The sequence below is a fragment of the Pygocentrus nattereri genome, chromosome 19 (assembly GCF_015220715.1).
Source record: "Pygocentrus nattereri isolate fPygNat1 chromosome 19, fPygNat1.pri, whole genome shotgun sequence".
Lineage (NCBI taxonomy): Eukaryota > Metazoa > Chordata > Actinopteri > Characiformes > Serrasalmidae > Pygocentrus > Pygocentrus nattereri.
The window spans coordinates 1,881,634-1,907,739 of NC_051229.1; the positions used below are offsets into that span (position 1 = coordinate 1,881,634).

Genomic DNA, 26,106 nt, shown 5'->3' on the forward strand with positions numbered 1-26,106 from the left:
GCAAACAGGATCAGAGGAGATGAAGCACCTCCTTCAGGAAGCCGTCTCCGCTCCAGGACTGCAGCAAGCTTCTGATGTTCTGGCTGAAGAGCATGCGGACGTCCTGGTGTGGGTCCTCGATGAGATTGACCAGAGCGGTCAGCAGGGCTTTAGTGTCCGGGTCACTGCTGCCCAAATCCACGTGCTTGCATAAGTGGCTTATGTTCTCTATAAAAGCTAAAACACAAACAAAAAGCAAAACCCAGTTTTCTTGAATAGTTCATTCTTAACATTAAAGCCAAAATATTGGCTTTAATCAGCTCCACTGACCGTTCAGTTCCACTCTGTAGTTCTACAGTTACAGACTGTAGTCCATCTGTTTCTCTGATACTCTGTTACCCTGTTCTTCAGTGGTCAGGACCCCCATGGACCCTCACAGAGCAGGTACTGTTTGGGTGGTGGGTCATTCTCAGCACTGCAGTAACACTGAGGTGGTGGTGGTGTGTTAGTGTGTGTTGTGCTGGTCTGAGTGGATCAGACACAGCAGCGCTGCTGGAGTTTAACACCTCAGTGTCGCTGCTGGACTGAGAATAGTCCACCAACCAAAAACATCCAGCCGACAGCGTCCTGTGGGCAGCGTCCTGTGGGCAGCGTCCTGTGGGCAGCGTCCTGTGACCACTGATGAAGGACTAGAGGATGACCAACACAAACCGTACAGCAGCAGATGAGCTGTCGTCTCTGACTTTACATCTACAAGGTGGACCGACAAGGTAGGAGTGTCCAATAGAGTGGACAGTGAGTGGACACAGTGTTTAAAACTTCCAGCAGCACTGCTGTGTCTGATCCACTCGCACCAGCACAACACACCACCACCACGTCAGAGTTACTGCAGTGCTGAGAATGATGTTTGAGGTGTTAGTGAGACGTTTCTAGACAAAGTGCTAAATGCTACATAAAGAAATGATGTTTTTTTAATGTTATGCACAAAGAATTTTAGCCAAATGTAAAAGTTTCTACTCACAGGAAAAAGTACAAAAAACTGGATTTATAAGCAAATTTTCCTTTAAACCGCTGACCAGCTACACAGCAAGATCCCCAGCACTGAATTAACAACTACAAACATAAAAAGGACGGTTCTTCAAGGGTTCTTTAGCAAAGGCAATGATTCTATTTAGAACCTTATGTTCTATATAGAACCACTTCAGGCTGAAAAGGTTCTGTGCATGGTGAAATAGTTCTTCAGACTGACGGAGAATGCGTCAGACATGGTTCTATACAGAAACGGTTCTATATAGCACCAAAAGGGTTCCGCTACTGTTACGAGCCAGGAAGCCAGGAAAAATAGAAGAACCCTTTTAGGTGCTGTATAGAACCATATACAACACTTCCTCCATCAATCTGAAGAACCATTTTGCCATGCAGAGAACCATTTAAAAGCGAGGTATGGCTCTAATTTGCACTTCTATGTTTCTAAATAGAACCCTTTCTTTTACTAAAGAACCCTTAAAGAACCATCGTTTTAACCATGTACAGTGACGGTCAGAGCTCTGACCTTGTTTGACCTTCTGGTCCTCGCTGGGTCTGAGCAGCTGGAGGAACGGTGTGAGGATGGAGGCTCCGATGGTGGTGGGCCGGCCGGAGTGAGCGTCCGAAACGCTGACCCGCTCACAGAGGAAACCTGAGGGAGCTTTATTCCCCTCGGAGAGGCGGAGCTGAGAGCTCTCAGACAGACAGCAGAGCAGAGCGCCCGTTATACCGGCCAACTCCACCTTCACCCGGGAGCACGTGTCCTGCAGCCGAGTCCTGCAATCGGAGCGTACAGACACGCAGAATTCCCCACGTTACAGGACGAACGGCGGCCGAACGATAAACACCATTAAACTATTACAGACAACTGACCTGGAAATCTCAACACAGATCACTGAGGAGGCACTGAAGCCTTTTCCATTAGCAAATAACCCACAGGTTCATTATCCCGTTATTAATATCAACACTTCTATCCAGAATTCACTACAAACTCAGTATCTACTACTAATTATTCAGGATTTACTATTAATTATTCAGGATTTACTACAAATTATTCAGGATTTACTACAAATTATTCAGGATTTACTACTAATTATTCAGTATCTACTACAAATTATTCAGTATCTACTACAAATTATTCAGTATCTACTACAAATTATTCAGTATCTACTACAAATTATTCAGGATTTACTATTAATTATTCAGTATCTACTACAAATTATTCAGTATCTACTACAAATTATTCAGGATTTACTACTAATTATTCAGGATTTACTATTAATTATTCAGTATCTACTACAAATTATTCAGGATTTACTACTAATTATTCAGTATCTACTACAAATTATTCAGGATTTACTATTAATTATTCAGTATCTACTACTAATTATTCAGGATTTACTATTAATTATTCAGTATCTACTACTAATTATTCAGGATTTACTATTAATTATTCAGTATCTACTACAAATTATTCAGGATTTACTATTAATTATTCAGTATCTACTACTAATTATTCAGGATTTACTATTAATTATTCAGTATCTACTACAAATTATTCAGGATTTACTATTAATTATTCAGTATCTACTACAAATTATTCAGGATTTACTACTAATTATTCAGTATCTACTTTGAATTACTCAGTATATAGTAGAAATAATTAACTAATTACTATAAATAATTAACTAATTGCAGTATGACTAAGTTATGGTTGAGGGGCTGGGTGCGAGTTGCTACGGTCTATTTGCTGTCTTTTTTGTAAAAAAAAAAAATATATATACACATATATATATAAATAAAATACACACACACACACACACACACACACACATATACACACATATATATATATATATATATATATATATATATATATAACCACCATAAGGACACCTGGGAAAAACCAAACACACATAAAAATGAAAAATCTCCTAAAGCCTTTATCACGCGTGAGTACTTACAGCAGGACATCGTGGATGAGGCTGTATGATTTGACCCCCAGGCGGTGGAGCAGGATGGGGAAGCCCCTCACAGCGCTGCAGCGCTCCGACTCGCTCTGACTCTGGAGAGTCCAGCGGAACACGGCCGAGCGCCACTCGGGACACGCCTGCCTCGGCAGCAGAGCCAGCAGGAACGCACAGCGCGCACGTGTCTGAGGAGCTGCCGGCAAAACAGGTGCAGTTAAAGGAGCAGTTCACCAAAACTCAAATCTACAGTTATCCGCTAAAACACGGAAAATCAGCCAAAACATGTTTCCTTCTTTAGCTGAAGTGGAAGTGCGCCAATTACTACGGCGCTCGCGGCCTAATCACCACACACACGCCTCAAACCACGCGAAGCCGCCAGGTAATCTCTAATAGACACGCCTGTGTGGCAGCAAAGCTACAGCGTCAGAAACCACACATTCAAGTCTATTAGAGACCCTGAACACCAACACACAGTCCAATGATTCAGATACGCAATTCACACCATGTTCACTAGATCTGACTCCTTCCCAGTGACAAGTCTGGGAGCAACTGGGAAATCAGTTAGGTGGGAACTACAACTACAGCTAGACGGACGCTGTTCTCGTGACTTACAGTAAGTGGGGGCCAGTTTCTGAGACAGTCCGGTCAGACCAACAGGAAACGAAGCCAACTGATAGGCAGAGAGGGAGGAGTGTTCGGACACCCAGGGAACGGACAGCAGGGCACAGACGCTCCGACACAGGCTGGAATCTGGCTCACTGTGGACTGGAAACAACACGCCAATCAACACTATTCACAAAACAGTTCAACACAATCACACAAGCACAGACACACAGCAGGTTATCCAGCCATGTGGACAGACAGACAGACAGATACGGTTTATATATAATGATAAACAGACTGATTTACAGAGACAGACGGACAGACAGACAGATGGATGGATGAATGGATGAATGGATGGATGAATGGATAAATGAATAGATGCACAGACAGACAGACAGACAGACAGACAGACAGACAGACAGACAGATAGTAGACATTGAGAGTGACAGTTAGACAGACAGATAGACAAACAGACAGAGAGAGACAGATATATAGACAGATAGACAGACAGACAGACAGATATACAGATATATAGACAGACAGATATACAGATATATAGCCAGACAGACAGACAGACAGACAGACAGGCAGATATACAGATATATAGACAGACAGATATACAGATATATAGCCAGACAGACAGACAGATATACAGATATATAGCCAGACAGAGAGATATACAGATATACAGATATATAGCCAGACAGACAGATATATACAGACAGACAGACAGACATATACTTCGGTAAACGTAACTTCTCAATAAGAACCGCTTTAAAACCAACGGAATATTTTATTGTGCAAAACAGTAAAAACGAAACTTTAAAAAATCCAGATGAATCAATTTTAGTACTGCAGTCCAACAGCAGCCCCAGCGCGGCGGCCGAAACGCCGCTCAACGCCTCACACCCAAATTCCCAGTTAAATTCATGAATTCCTCAGACTTTGGGCCTCTGGCTCTATCGCACAAGACTCACTGGTCAGGTAGAGAACGGCATCCAGAATCCTGACGGTTCTGTCCACCAGCGGCTCCAGGTCGTCCCTGGACGTGTTGGCCATAAAGCTCCGACAGCTCTCCACCACCTGAGCCAGCACCTCGGTCTTCAGCCAGACCAGCCGGGCCGCGTGAGCGACGGAGGACGGATCTGCCGTTTTCTCTCCAGGAACCTGAACAGCACTGCAGGAAGAGGTCAGACACCAGAGCAGAACTCATGAGAGCTCCTAGTGGTGGTTGTAGCCCTGGAGCCACGGGACTACCACCACGCAGCGTGGAGCTAACGGCTCAGCTGGAGTCGCTCAGCATCTCTGATACAGTTCATCTGGTTTCTGTGCCACTCATTTCTGCATCATCTGACAACTTCAGCTGCTTTTTTAATTCTATAAATATTTTGTTATCAGTGGACCGATAAAAATGATCCAAAATTCCTTTGAATAAAATCCTGTTACACGACTGTAACGAAGATAATGAATGTTATTATGAAAATGTCTTAATTCTCCTAAACTCTCAGATTACATACATACATACGTATATGCTATAAAATCACTATTGTTCTATGAATTTTGTTTGTTCAAATATTAACACTTTTCTCAGCAAATAAACACAAACTACACAAATATTTTTACCCTGTTCTTCAGTGGTCAGGACCCCCATGGACCCTCACAGAGCAGGTACTATTCGGGTGGTGGGTCATTCTCAGCACTGCAGTAACACTGACGTGGTGGTGGTGTGTTGTGCTGGTACGAGTGGATCAGACACAGCAGTGGGTTCTCAGTCCAGCAGCAACACTGAGGTGTTTAAAACCTCCAGCAGCGCTGCTGTGTCTGATCCACTCAGACCAGCACAACACACACTAACACACCACCATCACCATGTCAGTGTTACTGCAGTGCTGAGAATGACCCTAAATAGTACCACCCAAAAAGTACCTTCAGCTAAATAAGAATAAGAGGTATTCAGAAATGCTCCTACTTGGAGCAGACCGCAGCGAGGTGCAGGATGACCGCTAGGCCCTCCATGAGGTTCACACACTGCTGCGCTGGACAGTCCTTCAGCTTCTTCAGCAGCTTCTCCAGCAGAGCGAGAGCAGCAGCCCAGACCTCACTCCTGCTCCTCATCTCCACCTCACTGACAGGACAAACGAGGCTCAGGTTAGACCACAGCAGTACAGAGAGTGCAATAAACCTCACTTTAACACAGAGTAACACAGTTTCGCCTCTTTTCTGACCAAATCGCCAGGCGAATTATTCAGTAACTGCGAGAAATAAATTTAAATTATTTTATTTATTTATTTATTTTCCCTCAAACTAACAGATCGTGTGTTTTCTGATCTCCACATCACTATACGCTCACAATTCACTGCTGAAAGCCAAAAATCTTTGTGTTGTCCTCTAAAAGTGATGTTTCCAGAGCAGATCACTGAAGAGACGCCGTCTGTTTATAGTTTAGAGCCCAGATTTGGGGAAAAACGGCTCGACTTTCAGTAGAAAAACAAACTGAGTTCAGCTTCTTTTATTATAAGGGTTTAAAATGACGTCACCGTCTATTAGACTGGAGAGAAGAGCTACAGCCTCACACGACGCCCAGCTTCTGAATGGAGCTTATGGAGTATGAACGTTATGGAGAACATGACCGAGTGCGGTTTGGACCCACCGGTGGTCCCAAGGAGTTGATATTCTCATTACCTCTTTAAAGCAAGACGGGGAACCGTGCGGGAAGTTAAACTTTCAGTTGAACAGAATGTAAATATCATTAATTATGTAACTCTGACATGACGGAACAGTATTTAAAGCGCAGCCACATGCCAATAATATCTCTCCTCCAGATCTCCAGATCTTTTTTTAAACCATAATCTCCCCCCAATTTAGTCGTCTCCAATTCCACCCGCCAGTTCGGACCCCTCGATCACACGACACCCCCAGCGCGAGGAGGGCGAAGGCAAACACAGGCTTCCTCCGAGTCCTGCGAAGCGCCACCGCATCTTTTCGAACTGCGGCTTCACTGGACAGCTGAACGCGCTCGGAGGAGACGCCGACCGCCAGATCTTGTAACAGACGCCTGCGCTGAGTGATGGGGGGAGACAGGGGGCCATCCTGCCCACCCAGAGAGAGCGAGGCCAACTGCCCTCTTGGACTCCCGGCTACGGACGACCGCAGCATCACCAGGGATCGAACTCGCGATCTCCTGACGACACGGCCAACGCTTAGACGGCTGCGCCACTGAACCCGAACAGAACCTTTTTAACCACAAAACCGGACCTACACAGGCTGAGTTGTGGCCACCTTGCCGGACAGTGCAGGGAGAGAGAGGTGCATTCTCTTAGCTGGAATCTCCTCAGCGTATCCTCTGGGGGTCTCCACTGAGTCACAAACGCTGCTCTGTAAATCCTGAAGAGCGGCGAGTCCTTCAGCCCTCAGTGCCGCACACAGGTAGCCCTCCACATACTGTCACACACACAGACGACACACTGTCAGGGTCACACATCAGAGTAGCTCACAAGGGGTCCAAGCACAAAACCTATATATATATACACACACCGTGAATTATTCAGTATATAATATTCATATATAAATATTCAGTTATTCATATTATCACTTCTTAACCCTCTTATCATTATATATATATATATATATATATATATATATATATATATATATATATATATATATGTGTGTGTGTGTGTGTATATATATATATATATATATATATATATATATATATATATATATATTTTTTTTTTTTTTTTTTTTTTTTTTTTTTTTTTTAATAGTTTTACCTCCTTTTATTATATAATATCAGTTATCAGAATATTTAGTCCTCTAAAATTGCCATCAGAACTAGCCATGAAATTTAAAAATGATTCAGGCCCTGATTTTCACTCCAGCGGCCGAATTACAGAAACCTTCTACCTTTTCGTCTGAAGTTCTGGTCCGACAGGTCCAGATAAGATTCGTCACAAACTCGTATTACAGAAGCAAATCTGAGCTTCGTTTAGGAATCTCGTCTCATCTTACAGCATCTTTACTTTTCTCAAGTTAGGAAATCCTAACTTACTCGCCTGAAGTCGACTACAGACGGTTTAACAGGAGTGAAGATGCTCTGGAGCTCATCTTAAAGCTAAGAAAATATTCAGGACATTTTCCCAACTTTCCTGATCTGGAAATAAGATTATAGACTTAAGAGCTGCTGTTCTGTGATGGCCTCTGTCCTAACTTCAGTCTTAACTGAGGTTACCATGACAACAAAGCAGATCTCAGACATAAGCACTGTCTGTAATACGGCCCCAGGCTACTGATGATATGCACTCACCTTCTGGTCCCTCTGAATCCCAATAGCGTTGACCATGGCTTTACAGACAGCCGTCACCCTCTCTCTCCGGATCAGAGGAGCCGATTCGTATCCCAGAGGCACAAACTCCAGGATAAAGCAGAAGATCTCGCACAGAGTCGTCCTTATCTCCTCCAGCTTTATCTGCTCCACAGCTCCGCTCAGCACCAGCCTGTGCAGGCTCTCCATCAGCATGCTGAGGTGAACCCTCTCAAACCGAGCGTGGGCGCCTCTCTCCGAGACGAAAACACAGCGGGTCAGCTTCTGGAACTCGGCGCTGTAGGTTCTCACTTCTGACTCCTTATAAGAGCTGAAGGAGTCCAAGAGAGACAGATAAGCAGCAAAGAAGACCTGAGAATGACCTTCAGGGAGCCCTCCTAAAGTTACAATGCGGGTCAGCAGGACCATGCTAAGGGCCTTCAGCCCGGGGCCACCGCCGCACAGGACGGAACAGGACGCGTCCCAGATCTGTCCCACTTCCCTGGGGAAGAACATTCCCTGCAGCATGTCAGCGAGCACAGTCAGCGCAGCTGCCAACAGGGCCTGGGCCGAGGCTCCTGAGGTTATCTGCAGTGTGGTGGGAGTCAGATAAACGACAGCATCGGCAGGACTGACACCGAAACGCTCCACCAACACCGGCCACTTCTGCGGGGACACGGCGGACTGCGTCTGCAGCCGCACCAGGTCCTGCACCGTCCCAATGAACTCCCTACCAAACACGGCAAACACGACGGGGCCCTTCGCTCTGAACAGCTGAAGCAGCGAGCAGATGACGGAGGAGATCTTTCCATGAAGGCTCGCACACTCCGGAGCGGCGGCGATCCGCAGGAGACGGACGAGGATCCACTTACTGAAATCTGTGAACGACAGCAGGTTAATTAGCACCTCGGAAAACCGACGGATATCTAATGATATATGATCAGATAATTAGAGAACTCATAAAACGATTACCGCATTTACTATCAGACAACTCCAATCACAAATCAGATGATATCGTCATATATCATTATTAAACAATCAGTTAAATCACATTATTAGACCAATTCATTAGACAGCAGATTATTAGATCCCTGATCAGATTATCATAATGCATATATAATGTCCAGCATTATAAGATCATTAGATCAATCGTCTTATAGTTCAGACAGTATTTTTATTGTTACGTATTATTCGATACATCATATTATTAATCTGTAAAAGATAAACTGATTATTGTTTGTAGCATACATATTATTAAATAATATATATTATTGAATTATTATGAAATATGTATTATTAGATCAACCAAATTATTGTAATTATATATTTATTAAGTATATATTAACTATATATTTTTTTACATACTATTAGACCAACTGGATTATTAGATTTATCTGTAAATGACAGATTTTATTATTAGTAGATATAAGATATTCACCTAAATCAGATTATTATGATTATCTAGTTTATTATAGGGATTTTTATAATAAGATATTAATAATTGCATTTTATTAGATAAGTCTTACATATATATATATATATATATATATATATATATATATATATATATATATATATATATATAATGACTTAATTAGATTAATACAGTATAGCAGGTTATTGATCAGATCATATATTTTTATTACGTTATAATATGTATTATCAGGCATATCAGTTTATTTGATAACTCTGTAAAAGATGTTTGGATAATTAGACCACGTTCAGGGCTGCGTCCAAAACCGCACACTAAACAGTGCATCACCACCCATATACCACTGCCCTGTACTGGACACGGCGGACACCGAGTGAGGACTGACCCCTGCAGCTGTTCTCCACGTCCTTATACTGCTCTGACTGGCACGCAGGGTTAATGAACATCAACGATGAGGATTTAATGATGTGCTGAACGAAGTCCAGGAGCATCACACAGGCTGGCTCAGCAGACGTCTTCTTACACAGCTCCAGCGCCACTGAAACACAGGGACACCACAGTTCAGCTCGGGGCTAAACACCACCTTGGTTTATGAGGACGGAGAACGGAGCGCACTCACCAACATCAACGTCAGTCAGGATCCGGTCTATGAACTGACATAAGATCTGCCGAGGTTTCTGCACCGTGCGGTCGTACTCCTCTGAAGAAGCACTGAAACAGAGACTTTATTAGGCTTCAGCACAACGCAGGACGCAGGCGCTGCACGGCAGAGCCACACGCTGGGGCCAAGGTGCAGTCAGCTGTCTATTCATACAGAAAGCCCGTTCCACCTTAAACGCGGCAACCACAGGCGCCCGAACGCACTCAGAACCGCTCAGCCATAAGATTAAAACTCTCACTGTCCACTTCATCAGCTCCACTGACCGTATAGCTGCACTCTGTAGTTCTACAGTTACAGACTGTAGTCCATCTGTTTCTCTGATACTCTGTTACCCTGTTCTTCAGTGGTCAGGACCCCCATGGACCCTCACAGAGCAGGTACTGTTTGGGTGGTGGGTCATTCTCAGCACTGCAGTAACACTGACGTGGTGGTGGTGGTGTGTTAGTGTGTGTTGTGCTGGTCTGAGTGGATCAGACACAGCAGTGCTGCTGGAGTTTTTAAACACCTCAGTGTCGCTGCTGGACTGAGAACAGTCCACCAACCAAAAACATCCAGCCAGCAGCGTCCTGTGGGCAGCGTCCTGTGGGCAGCGTCCTGTGAGCAGCGTCCTGTGACCACTGATGCAGGACTAGAGGATGACCAACACAAACTGTGCAGCAGCAGATGAGCTGTCGTCTCTGACTTTACATCTACAAGGTGGACCGACAAGGTAGGAGCGTCTAATAGAGTGGACAGTGAGTGGACACAGTGTTTAAAAACTCCAGCAGCTCTGCTGCGTCTGATCCACTCGCACCAGCACAACACACACTAACACACCACCACCACGTCAGTGTTACTGCAGTGCTGAGAATGACCCACCACCCAAACAGTACCTGCTCTGTGAGGGTCCATGGGGGTCCTGACCACTGAAGAACAGGGTAACAGAGTATCAGAGAAACAGATGGACTACAGTCTGTAACTGTAGAACTACTGAGTGCAGCTATACAGTAAGAGGAGCTGATAAAGTGGACAGTGAGTGTAGAGACAGGGAGGTGGTCAGAATGCTGTGCCTGACCGGTGTATGTATGTTAGATATATAACTTATATAATAAAAGTCCTGTCCTGCTCCGCGGATGTAAACAGTGTTTACCTTGCTAACTCCTGCAGAGCGGGAATCATAGCTGACATTTCCAGGCCTTGCTCCATCCTGAAGAGTGGAATAAGCAGGTCCGGGTGGTCTCACAGCCCGTGGAGGGTCTATAAATGAACTTAATCGGCGTTTCATCCAAATTAACTTCGCGGCTTTCAAACCCTTTCCCTCGCCGCTCCACGCCGAACGGAGCGCGAACAGGGACATTTCCGCCCACTTTCGCAACGCGTTCTGGGTACGGGGTTGCCACGGCAACCGGGCGAAAGCGAGGCCGCGCCCACAGCCGCTTCGGGTCCAGCCGTTTAAAGGGTTTTAAAGCTAATGGTGCAGAATGGGAATCACTAAATTGACAGATTTAATTCGTGGCGACGCCCCGGGCTCGGTGTCGTATAGAGAGATCGGACATTACAGCGGTAAGACCTGTTTAAAGGGCGATAGCTTAGCTTAGCTTAGCTTAGCTTAGCCTGAGTGCCGCTTGTCAACAATAACAATGATAGCAGCCGCCGCTGGACTAGCCTGGTGATTTGGACGAGTTCGTGCCTGGATGATCGTTTTTAAGGTTGACAAAAGCGGGGAATACATTTTATAAAGGGTTTGAGTGCGTCTGCTGCAGTTAAAGGGGAATTCCACCCGTCAAAATCCTCCCAAAACCCAAAGACTGAGATGTAAACAGACGGTCTTTACAGTGGTGGTGATGGGAACCAGGCGTCTCCATGACGACAACACAGATACAGACACTTTATTTACCATCCAGAACCACCAGAGAACCTACACGAGTCTTCTGAGCTTATATGGAATGTTGAGGATGGAAAACAGTGGAAAATCTGGAATAATGAGTTTTCTTTGGGGACTATTTTGCCGCACAGCGCCCTGCATGTCTCCCTCCACCATGAATGGAGTTGAAGTTCTCTAAACTCTCATAAAACAGCGTCTCAGTCATCAGGCAGTGAATTCAGAACCAGCTCATGTAGGAACTTTCTGTAGGAGCTTTTAGAGGGACGTCTGGTTCCCATCACCACCACTGAACGGCTCTGACTCTGTTTACTTCTTAAGTGTTTACTTATGTGGAGTTCCAGCTTCATGTTACTCTGGTTTGACCTTATTCTGATGTTAAACAGATGGAAAGCGTGCTTTGTGTACATCTGACAAACAAATGCTGCAGATTTTTGTTCATCTCTGTATCTTGGTGTTTGTTTTCTAGGAAAAGTGATCGCACTGGATACCTCCATCGTTGTGAACCAGTTTCGTTCAGCTGTGCCCAGTCTGCATCTCAGGTCAGATACAGACTGAAAGGGCTTAAAGGGGAATTCCACCAGTTTTCACAATTACTGTGTAATTCAGTCATTGAGGTGATAAAGTCATTCAGAGTGGTTTGATGTAAAATGCTTCATAGTAGACAAAATTGACTCAGACTCTGAACGTTTTAGGCCCATGTAGGATCCCTAAACTATACTGATAATAAATAGATGGTTCTTCAAGGGTTCTTTAGTAAAGAAAATGGTTCTATATAGAAACCATGAACACTCAGATAAGATAACATAATCCTTCCACAGTGGGGAAATTCTCAGTGTTACAGCAGCAAGACACTCAAGAAAAAGAAGAGAATTAACAACCAAGTAAAGCAAAGTTGTATATATATATATATATATACACACACACACACACACACACCAGCTACTTTATTAGGTACACCTTGTTAAAGGCTGGACCCCCTTTTACCTTCAGAACTGCTTTAATTCTTCTTGTCAGACTTTCAACAAGGTGTTGGAAACGTTCCTCAGAGATTCTGGTTGGTTATTTGAGTTCCTGTTGCCTTTCTATCATCTGGAACCAGTCTGCCCATTCTCCTCTGACCTCTCACATCAACAAGGCATTTTCGTCCACACAACTGACCGCTCACTGGATATTTCCTCTTTTTCGGACCGTTCTCTGTAAACCCTAGAGATGGTTGTGTGTGAAAATCCCAGCAGATCAGCAGCTTCTGAAATACTCAGACCAGCCCGTCTGGCACCAACAACCACGCCACGTTCAAAGCCCCTTAAATCCCCTTTCTTCCCCGTTCTGATGCTCGGTCTGCACTTCAGCAAGTCGTCTTGACCACCTCTACACTCCTAAATGCAGTGAGTTGCTGCCGTGTGATTGGCTGATTAGATATTTATGTTAACAAGCCACTGAAAAGTATACACTGGTGAGTGTATACTTTTATTTATATATATATACGTATAAAAAAACAAACATAAACTCTATTCTTCACAAAACAAATAGCAAAATAAACAATAATAAATAAATAAAAAGCTAAGATATTTACAAGAAAGAAATTCACATGGAATATTGCACATGAGGTACTGGTTTGTGTTACCCATGGGATGGTGAGGAGTGAACACTATAAAAATGATGAATAGAAAGAAACAAATCTTTACACATTAAGTGACCCTTATTAGTCCTATCCACGGCGCCCGGGGAGCAGTTGGGGGTTAGGTGTCTTGCTCAAGGACACCTCAGTCATGGACTGTCAGCTCTGGGGATCGAACCGGCGACCTTCCGGTCACAGGGCCAGATCCCTGACCTCCAGCCCACGACTGCCTCCATTGCACATGGAGTGTTGATTATACTGCACACAGGAAAAGGTGAGAAGATCCCAGTGTGTTCTGTAGGTGTGTGGGGTCCAGTGGGGGGTGGGCAGGTTCTACTGGGAGCAGAGCTGGTTGTACAGTCTAACAGCAGCAGGAAGGACCTGCGATGGCCCCCTTCACACACTTGGGGTGAAGCAGCCGGTGACTGAAGGATCTGCCCAGTGCTGTCCGAGTCTCATGCAGAGGGTGGGAGCTGTTCCCCGGCATGGATGCTAGTCTGGCTAACGTCCTCCTACCCTTTGCGTGATTAAAGCGTTCTTTACATCATATAAGCGTTCTTCAGATGGATGGAGAATGTGCTGTAGATGGTTCTATATAGAACCCAAAAAGTTCCTTTACTGTTACGATGTCAAGTTTGTTAAAAGGTTCTAGAATAGAATCATCTACAACACGTTCTCTAGCAGTCTGAAGGATGCTAAAGAACCTTTAATCACAAACCATTTTCTTTACTAAAGAACTCTTGGAGAAGCATCTTTTCAAATGTGTATATAAGATAATTAATAACAGTGTAATATAATTATTGATACAACAGTGAGTTCCGGCCGTGCGAGCTGATTGGTTGAGAGACGTTCTAACGGTGCTGTTATTTCACCAGAACATCACAGGTTTATCACAAACATTGAATCACTCCACTGAGATGCTGTTGCTAAGCAACGACTCTGACAGCTGTAGGAGACGCTCGAGCCATCTGAACGTTTTTACTTCTCACTTTGCCACAAACAGAAAACGGACACTGTTAAGACCACATCTGACCGACGGCCGATTTGGTCCGACTCTGAAGACGAGACGACGCTAAATTCCCAAACTGTCGTCTCCACTGAGCAGCTTTTCAGTCGGCAGCTGTGACAGAAGAGCAGCTGAACAACCTGGAATCAGCCAGAAATGAACCCAACACCATTCGCCAAACTAAACGGGCTGTAAGAAGCTTTACAGACCGGCTGGAACAAAACAACATCAATACTGATCTGGACAAACTGACCAAACTGAGCTGAACCTGATATTGGCTCAGTTTTACGGCTCAGTCTGATTTGGTCCGACTCTGAAGATCAGACACGTTTGGCGAATGGTGTTGGGTTCATTTCTGGCTGATTCCAGGTTGTTCAGCTGATCTTCTGTCACAGCTGCCGACTGAAAAGCTGCTCAGTGGAGACGACAGTTTGGGAATTTAGTGTAAGGAGCTGGAGAACGAACTGCCGGCTGAGCAGCGAGTGGGCGGAGCTCGTTACTCTGACGAGCTGCTCGTTAAGGAGCTCTAATTAGGAGGAAGGAACTGAACATTAAAACATATTAAAGCCGCGTTCACGGCCAGTTTATTCATTTCTTACTGTATTTATTTAACTGCTGTATTAAAGCAGTAGAGCACTCGAGGAGGGAGTTATCCCCAGTAACATCACGGCTGGGTAGTAATAGTATGTTTGTGCTTGAGGCATAATAACTCCCATTGTCCCGCAGCCCTCTCCTCGGCCTGTTCTTCCGCACCCTCACGTTCCTGGAGCACGACATCAAGCCGGTCTTTGTGTTCGATGGGAAGCCTCCCAGTCAGAAGAGTGCTGTGGTGAGAATCCTATTTTTAATCAGATTAAAGTTTGTTAGTCCATAGACTGAGTTGTAAACCATGTGACACTGAAAAATAAAATTGAGGTGCTTTTTTGAAGTTTATCCCTTCCTCACAATTCAGGAGATGGTAGATAAATAGCCTCAAAAACTTGGGCCCATTTCTTCTTTTTACCCCTACCTCTTGTTTTCGAGTGTTGCCCCTTGTTCCTGAGCTACAGGGCAGTGGTTGAGATCTTCCCTCTGAAATGAGACCCTCTAATAAAAGAGCATCACTTCATTAACAGCTACTAGCGCCGCTCTGTAGGCGACCCTGCCCGTCTGCAGGGACAGCAGAGGAGGGGAAAGTTCAGCTCCTCACTGCTGGGCTTTAGTTACATTTAGGGATCAGACGCCTTCAAAGAGGGGGGCAGTTATTTATTATCACCCCCCCCTAATTCTTCAGTGATGTGAAGCTGAAGTCAGAGATTCTCCAGATTCTCGTTCAAATTTTCCCGTTCCACCTTAAATGGAGCAGCAGATCTGATGCCTGAGGAGTAAGAATGTAACTGCTTTTTAACGAGGCACAACGCAAGACAGCCAATCCGGACGCAGCTCATTTACATATCAGTCTTAAAGGTACAGTAACAAAAGTATCCTGTTTAATTGTAATCGAGGATGGAAAGTGTCAGGAAACAATGAATTCTACATAAAACCTCACAGACATCTGACATAAACATCAGGGCAAAATACAAGTGAGGATATGAGATATTTCACTGTTTTGTCCCATCAGCTGGAGAAAAGAGCCCAGACTGCAGGCTGGAACAGCTCACATCGCTCCAACACAGGTACCTGTAAAAGCGACTGAGTTTGATGAACTTAAACGGTTTAAGGAAACCGATGGCGTTAAACCGTTTAAGCTTGGGTTCCTCCAATCATTTGACCGTGAGGGATTCCCTGAACTGAGTACGAACAACGCTTTAGTCCACTGTTTTACACACTTAAGTAAAATGAGTAAATCACTCCTTTGGTCTGAAAACGATTGAGTATTTTGGACTTACATAATAACGGTATTAACTCAGTACAATGAAATAATTCCAGCTTATATTTACTGCCTCCACCCACCCACTCAAGTTCAGCTAACTCAGCTTCTTTCATTAAAAGCTAAACTCGGCTTTAATTATAACAAATTTAGACCGAATGGCAGAATATTTTTGACAAGAATGACTTAAACAGCTGGACCATCTCGCCCAGTGCTGACAGTTCAGCCCAGAATGCAGTGGTGGTCTGAAGTGTCCAGAGCAGGTGGGGTCATGGCAACTCCGCCTACTCAGCACTGATCTACAGTCAGACCTACAGCCCAAGGGAAGGTGGGCTGGGGAGAACGACAGATGGTAGATTAAACAAGGTGGAAAGACACGCCCAATATGCCACCAAGAGCCAATAGGAATGATGCAAGTTTTACTCAGTGTTGCATTGGCCGAGCTTCCATCCAGTAAAGCTGGGAAGTCTTAACAAACTGTCAAAAGTTGTCAGAAGTTACATGAAAAGCGTCAGACGTCCAGATCATTTGAATGTAAACCCAGCTCTGTCTACCCGCCTGTAACGTCAACTTAAATAAAAACAGTGAACGCAAAACGCTTGAATAAAGTTACCTCAACACAAAATACGCTAACAAATGATTTTACCCAAAATGACTGAGTTACAAATGAGCAGCAGTGAGCAGTGATTGTGTTTTTAACTGCTTTAAAATGACGTCAGACTCAGGAAAACGTCCTTCACACGTCCTTATTAACGAAGGCCGAGAGGAAGACGTCGTGCTCTGAGACACATAAGCTGGACGTCCGTCCCACCGCCGTCTTTTAAAGATCAGAGCATGAACTTCGTCTCCTCTGCAGACCAGTTTCTGCTCCGCCGTGTCGAACGGTATAAACTCTCACTGTGACGCGGCGCTCATGCAGAACGGACTGAAACTTTCCGATAGGGAATGTAATCGGATACAGGCGTTTACACGGATATTATTCTTCTATTTAATGGATTATTTACAGGATTATCCACCTCGATAAATCGGATAGAGGCTGTATTCAAACTAGACTATTCCGATTGTATACATGGACATATTCTATTCTGATTGAGGTATTAGGCAGATTATTAGGCTGACCAACAAGAAACTCAGGAAAAGACAGGGCTTAAATACAAACTGGGATAACGAGGGATAACAGGACACAGGTGGGACACAATCAGGTGCGGAGCCACAAAACAAGGGGCCGACCTAAAAAACAAAACAAAGAAGCACATGGACAGGACAGGGAGGGGCCAATCGTGACACTATTTGTTTAATCATTTGTTGTTGAGACCTTCAAAAATGTAAAATTTTACCATTTCGAAATGTTTTTAACATGTAAAATTGAGAAATTTTGATCTTGGCACAGCTTGTTGCACTAAACAGTGTGTGTGTGTGTGTGTGTGTATGTGTGTGTTCTCTTCTACCTACAAACCTACATGTGGATTAAAAAGTTTAGAAACTACACTTTTTACACATTTTCTCCACTTGTGCCTTAGAAGTTAGAAAGAAAAATCATAAAAATTGTATATAATAATTTAGTCTTTGCTGGTGAAAACTTCTAAGGGTTGAAATAAGTTTCATTTTCACTCTTTCCTCCAGTGTCCACCAAAACTCAGGAATTCCTCCGTCTCCTGGAGCTCATGGGTGTGCCCCGTGTCATGGTAATTACACCTTGATTAATTCAATTAAAATTTCTCATGATTGATCAAGCTCTCTCACTCTGACTGAAGGGCTCATAGCCTTTCACACTGCTCCTCCTGCCAGGCTCCTGGAGACGGGGAGGCGCTGTGTGCACACCTGGTTAGAAGCGGAGTAGTCGATGCTGTGGCCTCAGAGGACATGGACACACTGGCATTTGGAGGGACTGTCCTGCTTCGCCAGCTCAACGCAAAGAGAGACAGGTGAGGAGCAAGCAGGACAATAGTTACTCTATACAGAGGGGAAACCCTGGAGCTCAAAAACTGATTCAAAGCTACAGAGAAAACGTGGCTCCTAACAACCACCTGGAAGAGCTGGTCGACCCCAGAACTGCCCCCATCAGATAAACAGCACTGAAAGCTTTGATCTCTGAGAGAGAGGAGAAGATCAAGCTTCTTCAGATCTGAAAACATCCACAGGTGTTTCTGTCCATCCTTCCACTGTGAGGAGACCACTCAGCGCTGTGGGTCTGAAAGGAGGTGTAGCTGATCAAGAAGAACCTCACTGAGAAAAGGAGACGGACACACCAAACAAAGAAGCTGGACGATGGCCTGACCGCCCCACAGTCCAGACCTCAGCACCACTGAATGGGTTTGATCAGTTCAGGAAATCAACCAGCTTCTCAGACTGAGCTTTGGAGGCGTGTCTGCAGGTTCTCTGAGGAGCTGAAAGCGAGTCTCCTGTAAAGAACGGAAGCTGGAATGAGGGGAAAGAGGGAATCACTGACTGAACAGCTGAGAGTAAATGTAGCCGTTGAGGCTTCTGGAAGTGTTTTTCTCTCTCAGTCCATTCAGTCTGGGAATGCAGTACTATGTGAAGCCTGAACTGACATTAATGTGATTTTAATAAATTCTCTGATTCTCAATTTTGCAGTGAGGTCACTGAGTACTCCTTGCCAAAGCTACTGGAAGCTCTACAGCTCACACAGGAAGAGGTAAAACCATTTCCGTTCCCGTTACCGTTGAGTTTCAGCCACTTTCAGTCCAGCGACGCTGACAGTGTTGAGTTTATTTCAGTGTAGGAAAATCCTGTGTAAGTGTGGCTGAGTAACTTGGTAGAAATGTTTCCTAATGAAACGGTTTGTGTTTCAGTTTGTTGACCTGTGTATTTTACTGGGCTGTGATTACTGTGATAAAATAACGGGTCTGGGCCCGAGCCGGGCGCTGAAGCTGATCCAGCAGCACCGCACCATAGAGCACGTGATGCAGAACGTCAACAGAAAGGTATCTGACTTAGACTGTTGTGTTGCGCAACCTTAAAGTGTTCTAGACTAACTCTAGAAATAATAATCCATTCACAAACTCCGCCCACCAGTATCACCAACCCTCCCAAATAGCACCAGCTGAATAAATGGCATTGCCAAGACAGGACACACACACACACACACACACACACATACATCTTCTAAGCCTCTTCTCCCTCAGGGTTGCAGGGGGGTGCCGTAGCCCATCCCAGCTGTCATCGGGCGGAAGGCAGGATACACCCTGGACACCCTGGACAGATCACCAGTCCATCACAGGGCAGACAGACACATTCACTCACACCCAGGGGCAATTCAGCATGTCCAAGTGGCCAGACTGCATGTCTTTCAACCGTGGGAGGAAACCGACACACCGCCCCGCCCCGCCCCGCCCCGCCCCTACACACAGAATGTAATTCATTAATGTGACAGTCTTGCGCACCCAACAGCATTTTTAGACGGCGACAATGGAACATCATTTTATTCATCCCCTGTTCATTTATTGCAAACTTAAGCCCATAACAAAAATTCAGTCACGGTCGCCTCTGCTGGCTTAACAGCAACCGAGATGACAGAGCAGCTGGCTTTGGGTTGTTTTGATATGCATTCTGGTGTGTAACGGTCTTAAAAGAGCCAGGAATGTATACATTTACATTACATCGAGTAGCTCCTAGGTAAAAAGTGAAGTAGTTAAAAGGAACAGCATGTTTTTGCCTTTTCCTTAGCTTTGAAGACTTGCTTTGAAGGGCCATATAAAAGAAAACCAAATTTTCCCCATTTTGAAATAAGAGTTTGAATCAGAATCAGAAGACTTTATTGATCCCAGAGGGAAATTGCAGTTATTACAGTTGCAGAGAAATTTGCAATATGTAAACATTTAAATTCTTACAAATACAGTAAAGTGGCAGTGATAATAAAAATGAAACATGATTTACAAAGCAGTTCAAAATGTTGCACCTCTTAGTTATTGCACACGTTTTTTTTTTAATTATTACTTTTATTAATTTATATAATAATTAATTAATTATTATTATTATTATTTTATTATTATTATTATTACACATGAACAGTACAGCTTGGTATTGAGTTTTGCACAGATGAACCACAGTGTCACACACTGAGGGAGGAGTTGTAGAGTTTGATGGTGCGTTTGTTGTAGTATGTAAGCACTGTAAAGGTTTCAGTGTCCCGTTTGGACGATGGACGATGACCTACTGTGACGGGTCAGCGAGGAGGTGGACGCACGTGCTGAGATAAGCGAGATTTATTAAGGGCAAATCCAGGGTCATGGTCAAAGCGGTCCAGGGTCATAGAGCCAATAGGGATAGAATGATAAACAGACATAACATAACAACAACAACAAAGTCCAGCACAAAGTCCAGCACAAAGTCCAGCACAAAGTCCAGCACAAAGTCCAGCAACCAGAAGGGGCAAACACAGGGTTTAAATACACATGGAAAACGAGGGACAGGTGGAAAACAGGTGGAGACAATCAGAGGCGAAGGAGGGGTGAAACGAGGGGGCTAAACCAAAACAAACGCACATGGACAGGACTGGGAGGGGCCAATCGTGACACCTGCCAAAACAGCCTGTTTCTACTGTTTTTAAAAACGCATTTACATATATTAATCTATTCCATCTATTTAGCCTGCAGTCGATTAGCCCTGCCCACTCACGCTACAGCAGTTCAGCTCTGACCATCCACCCTGAGATTCCAGCACCGAGTGTTTCAGTCCGGAATGCTTTTTAAATGAGGCACAAGACAGGACAGACAATCAGAACAGGGTCCATTTACATACATTATTCTGAAAGGCTCAGTAACAAAAACAGCCTGTTTAATTCTATGGAATTAGAATTAACAACCACTTGTCACTGTGTTTCACACTGAAATCAGACCTCCGCATTTAACCCATCCGTGCAGTGAAACACCCACATACATGCACCCTAGTGAACACACACACTAGAGGGCAGTGAGCACACTTGCCCGGAGCAGTGGGCAGCCCTATCCACAGCGCCCGGGGAGCAGTTGGGGGTTAGGTGTCTTGCTCAAGGGCACTTCAGTCATGGACTGTCAGCCAAGGGGATCGAACCAGTTTCCTAACCTCCAGCCCACGACTGCCCTAGGATAAAGGGAGGATGGAACCGCATAAATCCGCATAGAGAGAACATCAGAGAACAAAATAAATTACGAGTAAAGTGGAGAATGTTGGCTCCTTAAATACTGTTTTGGCCTAAAACCATGCTCTCTTTTCCAGACACACCCTGTTCCTCCACACTGGCAGTTCAAAGCTGCCCGCAGGCTGTTTTTGGAGGTGCCTCAGACTGAGCCTCCAAAGCTGAACTGGACTGACCCGGACGAGGAGGGACTGGTGAAGTTCCTGTGTGTGGAGAAACACGTGAAGTATGTATTTGTTCTAACTCACCTGAATCTGCATTTTAATTAAATTTAAATGAACATTTATTTAAAATGTGACAGACTGTAATACACTACAGGAAGCGTAGGGGGCGATACGGCTTCTACTGTTTCATTTAAAAAGCTCTATAATGTTCATATGATCCACACAGTCGCTCTGACAGACTGTAATACACTACAGGAAGCGTAGGGGGCGATACGGCTTCTACTGTTTCATTTAAAAAGCTCTATAATGTTCATATGATCCACACAGTCGCTCTGACAGACTGTAATACACTACAGGAAGCGTAGGGGGCGATACGGCTTCTACTGTTTCATTTAAAAAGCTCTATAATGTTCATATGATCCACACAGTCGCTCTGACAGACTGTAATACACTACAGGAAGCGTAGGGGGGCGATACGGCTTCTACTGTTTCATTTAAAAAGCTCTATAATGTTCATATGATCCACACAGTTGCTCTGACAGACTGTAATACACTACAGGAAGCGTAGGGGGCGATACGGCTTCTACTGTTTCATTTAAAAAGCTCTATAACGTTCATATGATCCACACAGTCGCTCTGACAGACTGTAATACACTACAGGAAGCGTAGGGGGCGATACGGCTTCTACTGTTTCATTTAAAAAGCTCTATAATGTTCATATGATCCACACAGTCGCTCTGACAGACTGTAATACACTACAGGAAGCGTAGGGGGCGATACGGCTTCTACTGTTTCATTTAAAAAGCTTTATAATGTTCATATGATCCACACAGTCGCTCTGACAGACTGTAATACACTACAGGAAGCGTAGGGGGCGATACGGCTTCTACTGTTTCATTTAAAAAGCTCTATAATGTTCATATGATCCACACAGTCGCTCTGACAGACTGTAATACACTACAGGAAGCGTAGGGGGCGATACGGCTTCTACCGCTTCATTTAAAAAGCTCTATAACGTTCATATGATCCATACAGTCGCTCTGACAGACTGTAATACACTACAGGAAGCGTAGGGGGCGATACGGCTTCTACTGTTTCATTTAAAAAGCTCTATAATGTTCATATGATCCACACAGTCGCTCTGACAGACTGTAATACACTACAGGAAGCGTAGGGGGCGATACGGCTTCTACTGTTTCATTTAAAAAGCTCTATAATGTTCATATGATCCACACAGTCGCTCTGACAGACTGTAATACACTACAGGAAGCGTAGGGGGCGATACGGCTTCTACTGTTTCATTTAAAAAGCTCTATAATGTTCATATGATCCACACAGTCGCTCTGACAGACTGTAATACGCTACAGGAAGCGTAGGGGGCGATACGGCTTCTACTGTTTCATTTAAAAAGCTCTATAATGTTCATATGATCCACACAGTCGCTCTGACAGACTGTAACACACTACAGGAAGCGTAGGGGGCGATACGGCTTCTACTGTTTCATTTAAAAAGCTCTATAATGTTCATATGATCCACACAGTCGCTCTGACAGACTGTAATACACTACAGGAAGCGTAGGGGGCGATACGGCTTCTACTGTTTCATTTAAAAAGCTCTATAATGTTCATATGATCCACACAGTCGCTCTGACAGACTGTAATACACTACAGGAAGCGTAGGGGGCGATACGGCTTCTACCGTTTCTTTTAAAAAGTGCTCTGTAATGATTTATAATGTCATTCTGACACAGTGTATATATGACTTCTACTGTTTCACTGCACATACGCTACCGTCATGTAATAATTTTCTTGATTATTTGATTACAGGTATAGTTATAGTAACCCAAATAACTAATATCAAACAACGTAGTTTTCAAAACATATTAAAGCTAGTTAATGACAGCAAGCAAGAAAGGCAAATAAAAACCAGGAGGCCTAGTTAATTTGAAGTGGAAATGTCTAATGGTTTCCTCTTTCAGGGAGGAGAGGGTTCGAGGGCGGATGGAGAAGTTTCGTCAGACTCTCACTAAGCGGAGGAAACAAAGGGAGGATGAGGAGAAAGCAGGGACAACCAGACAGTCACGACTGGATGAATTCTTTCGAGTCACAAGGAAAAGACAGGTAAAAAATAAAAATGAACGTAGTATGTAAAAGTTGTTTACGTTTTAAAACATACTGTTCACTTCCCAGTGAATACAGTGTGTATGTGGAAACTAAGCCACAAAAACAGCCTGATTTGAATCGTCATGATACTGATTACAAAACTACAAACACATTTACATGCCACACTTCAGCCTACAACAATTTAGCCCCGCCCATTCAGGCCACAGCAATTTTGCTCCACCCATTCAGGCCACAGCAGTTTATCCCCGCCATTCGGGCTTCAGCAGTTTAGCCCCTCCCATTCGACCTACAGCAGTTTAGCCCCGCCATTCAGGCTTCAGCAGTTTAGCTCCACCCATTCAGGCCACAGCAGTTTAGCCCCGCCATTCAGGCTTCAGCAGTTTAGCCCCACTCATTCAGATTTCAGCAGTTTAGCCCCTCCCATTCGACCTACAGCAGTTTAGCCCCACCCATTCAGGCTTCAGCAGTTTAGCCCCTCCCATTCAACCTACAGCAGTTTAGCTCCACCCATTCAGGCTTCAGCAGTTTAGCCCCACCCATTCAACCTACAGCAGTTTAGCCCCTCCCATTCAGCCTACAGAAGTTTAGACCCACCCATTCAACCAACAGAAGTTTAGACCCACCCATTCAACCTACAGCTGTTTAGCCCCACCCTTTCAGCCTACAGTTGTTTAGCCCCACCCATTCAGCCTACAGCTGTTTTGCTCCACCCATATCAGTAGGTTGTTTATATATATTGGTTGTAAAGGTACAAAAACAGCCTTTTAATTCTAGAGGTTGAAGAGAAGTTGGGACAAGTGCATGTAAAAGTGAATTAGGACTGTTTTTGGTACATAAAACCAAACACGCGTCATACGTGGACCTCAGGATAAAAATAAGGGCACAAGCTTTTTAGAGTTTTTATTGTAAAGTTTATCCTCGCTGCGTCATTGGGAATTGAAATTGTCTTGCTGTGTTCAGTCTGCAGATGCTGTCGGGTCCACCTTGAGAAAGCGAGCGAAGGCTAAATAACTCTGCCCCCTACTGCAGCTGACCGAGCATTACCTCAGTAATGGATCAGACGGTCAACAGAAGCAGCTGTCGCAGTTCATGCTAATGGAAATGATTATGACAGGGTTTTTATTTATATTAGATTCTACTGAGAGATTACGTTATTGTGTCAAAGTGGCTGCAACATGCTGCTTCATTAATGCCAAAAAACATTTTTATTAAGGCCTTTATCATGCTAAAGACTTGAAGCTGAAGTTGTTTACTTTGTTTATTTTGAATCATGTGTCTGAAAACTCATTCTTAAAAAACTATTTTTGATCTTAAATCATTGTACTGTGTGTGATTTGCTGTTTATTATGTTTATTTATTTATGCGATGCAATGAAAATGACTTGAATGTTATTGTAACTCTGGGGAGCGATGATGAGGCAGACACATATGCGAGGGGGAGCAAGATTTATTAGGGGCAAATTGATAATCAGGGTCTAGACAGTCCAGGGTCAAAGACATAACAAAAAGGAAAACAGACTAAATACGGGGGAAAATACAGGGCTTAAATACAGGAACAGGTAACAAGACACAGGTGGTTAACAAGAGGGTTAACAAGACACAGGTGGTTAACAAGAGGGTTAACAAGACACAGGTGGTTAACAAGAGGGTTAACAAGACACAGGTGGTTAACAAGAGGGTTAACTAGACACAGGTGGTTAACAAGAGGGTTAACAAGACACAGGTGGTTAACAAGAGGGTTAACAAGACACAGGTGGTTAACAAGAGGGTTAACAAGACACAGGTGGTTAACAAGAGGGTTAACAAGACACAGGTGGTTAACAAGAGGGTTAACTAGACACAGGTGGTTAACAAGAGGGGAGCCGCTGTGGGAAGCAAACAGGCACGTTTACAACAGACGTACAGGGACGCTTGAGAGTTTGTGCACCCTTTAGATTTTATTTTCTATAGTTCTGCTTAAATTTGACCTGAAACGTCACCAGGTTTTCAACACTGGATCATTTTCCTGTGACAAAGTCTAATATTTGTGTCTCCCTTGTTTGATTTGGGTCTCTTTATCTAGACTTGCGTGAAAACCGGATGAAGTTTTAGGTCAAATTTATGCAGAAATAAAACAAATTCTAAAGGGTTCACAAGCACCACTGTACACTTTAAAAAAAAACAATGGTTCTACGAGGGTTCTTTAGCAAAGAAAATGGTTCTATATAGATCCGCAAGGAACCCTGTTGCACGATTAAAAGGTTCTCTGCATGGTGAAATGGTTCTTCATGTTAGTGGAGAATGAGTTGTCGATGGTTCTGTATAGAACCTTTTTGAAAAGCACCAAAAAGGGTTCTGCTATTGTTTTGATACAAGCTTGTTACAGTCGGAGA

At 44.1% G+C, this 26,106-nt stretch overlaps 2 protein-coding genes across 3 annotated transcripts in view; one reads left to right on the forward strand and one right to left on the reverse strand.

The window, feature by feature from the left end:
• Positions 1–11,279, reverse strand: part of atr (ATR serine/threonine kinase) — a 62,744-nt gene extending 51,465 nt beyond the window's left edge. Inside the window, exons 1-11 of the mRNA XM_037531167.1 lie at positions 11,104–11,279; positions 9,933–10,024; positions 9,699–9,851; positions 7,885–8,759; positions 6,838–7,019; positions 5,548–5,703; positions 4,556–4,755; positions 3,588–3,740; positions 2,970–3,168; positions 1,532–1,782; positions 29–216 (exon numbers count right to left, since the gene is read on the reverse strand). Of these exons, the coding sequence (XP_037387064.1) occupies positions 29–216; positions 1,532–1,782; positions 2,970–3,168; positions 3,588–3,740; positions 4,556–4,755; positions 5,548–5,703; positions 6,838–7,019; positions 7,885–8,759; positions 9,699–9,851; positions 9,933–10,024; positions 11,104–11,159 (2,505 nt within the window). The 5' untranslated portion in view covers positions 11,160–11,279. The remainder of the gene's footprint in view (positions 1–28; positions 217–1,531; positions 1,783–2,969; positions 3,169–3,587; positions 3,741–4,555; positions 4,756–5,547; positions 5,704–6,837; positions 7,020–7,884; positions 8,760–9,698; positions 9,852–9,932; positions 10,025–11,103) is intronic.
• Positions 11,280–11,331: 52 nt separating this feature from the next.
• On the forward strand, positions 11,332–25,050 carry zgc:110269 (probable flap endonuclease 1 homolog). Of its 2 annotated transcripts, XM_037531170.1 has the most exons (11): positions 11,332–11,516; positions 12,305–12,377; positions 15,189–15,291; positions 16,063–16,117; positions 17,935–17,996; positions 18,100–18,236; positions 18,907–18,967; positions 19,125–19,256; positions 21,529–21,674; positions 23,591–23,732; positions 24,696–25,050. In XM_037531170.1, the coding sequence occupies exons 1-11, from the start codon at positions 11,435–11,437 to the stop codon at positions 24,744–24,746; spliced, it is 1,044 nt and encodes a 347-aa protein (XP_037387067.1). In that variant the 5' UTR covers positions 11,332–11,434; the 3' UTR covers positions 24,747–25,050. The 2 variants fall into 2 exon arrangements, with proteins under 2 accessions (XP_037387067.1, XP_037387068.1); XM_037531171.1 differs by lacking the exon at positions 19,125–19,256.
• Positions 25,051–26,106: the final 1,056 nt, after the last annotated feature.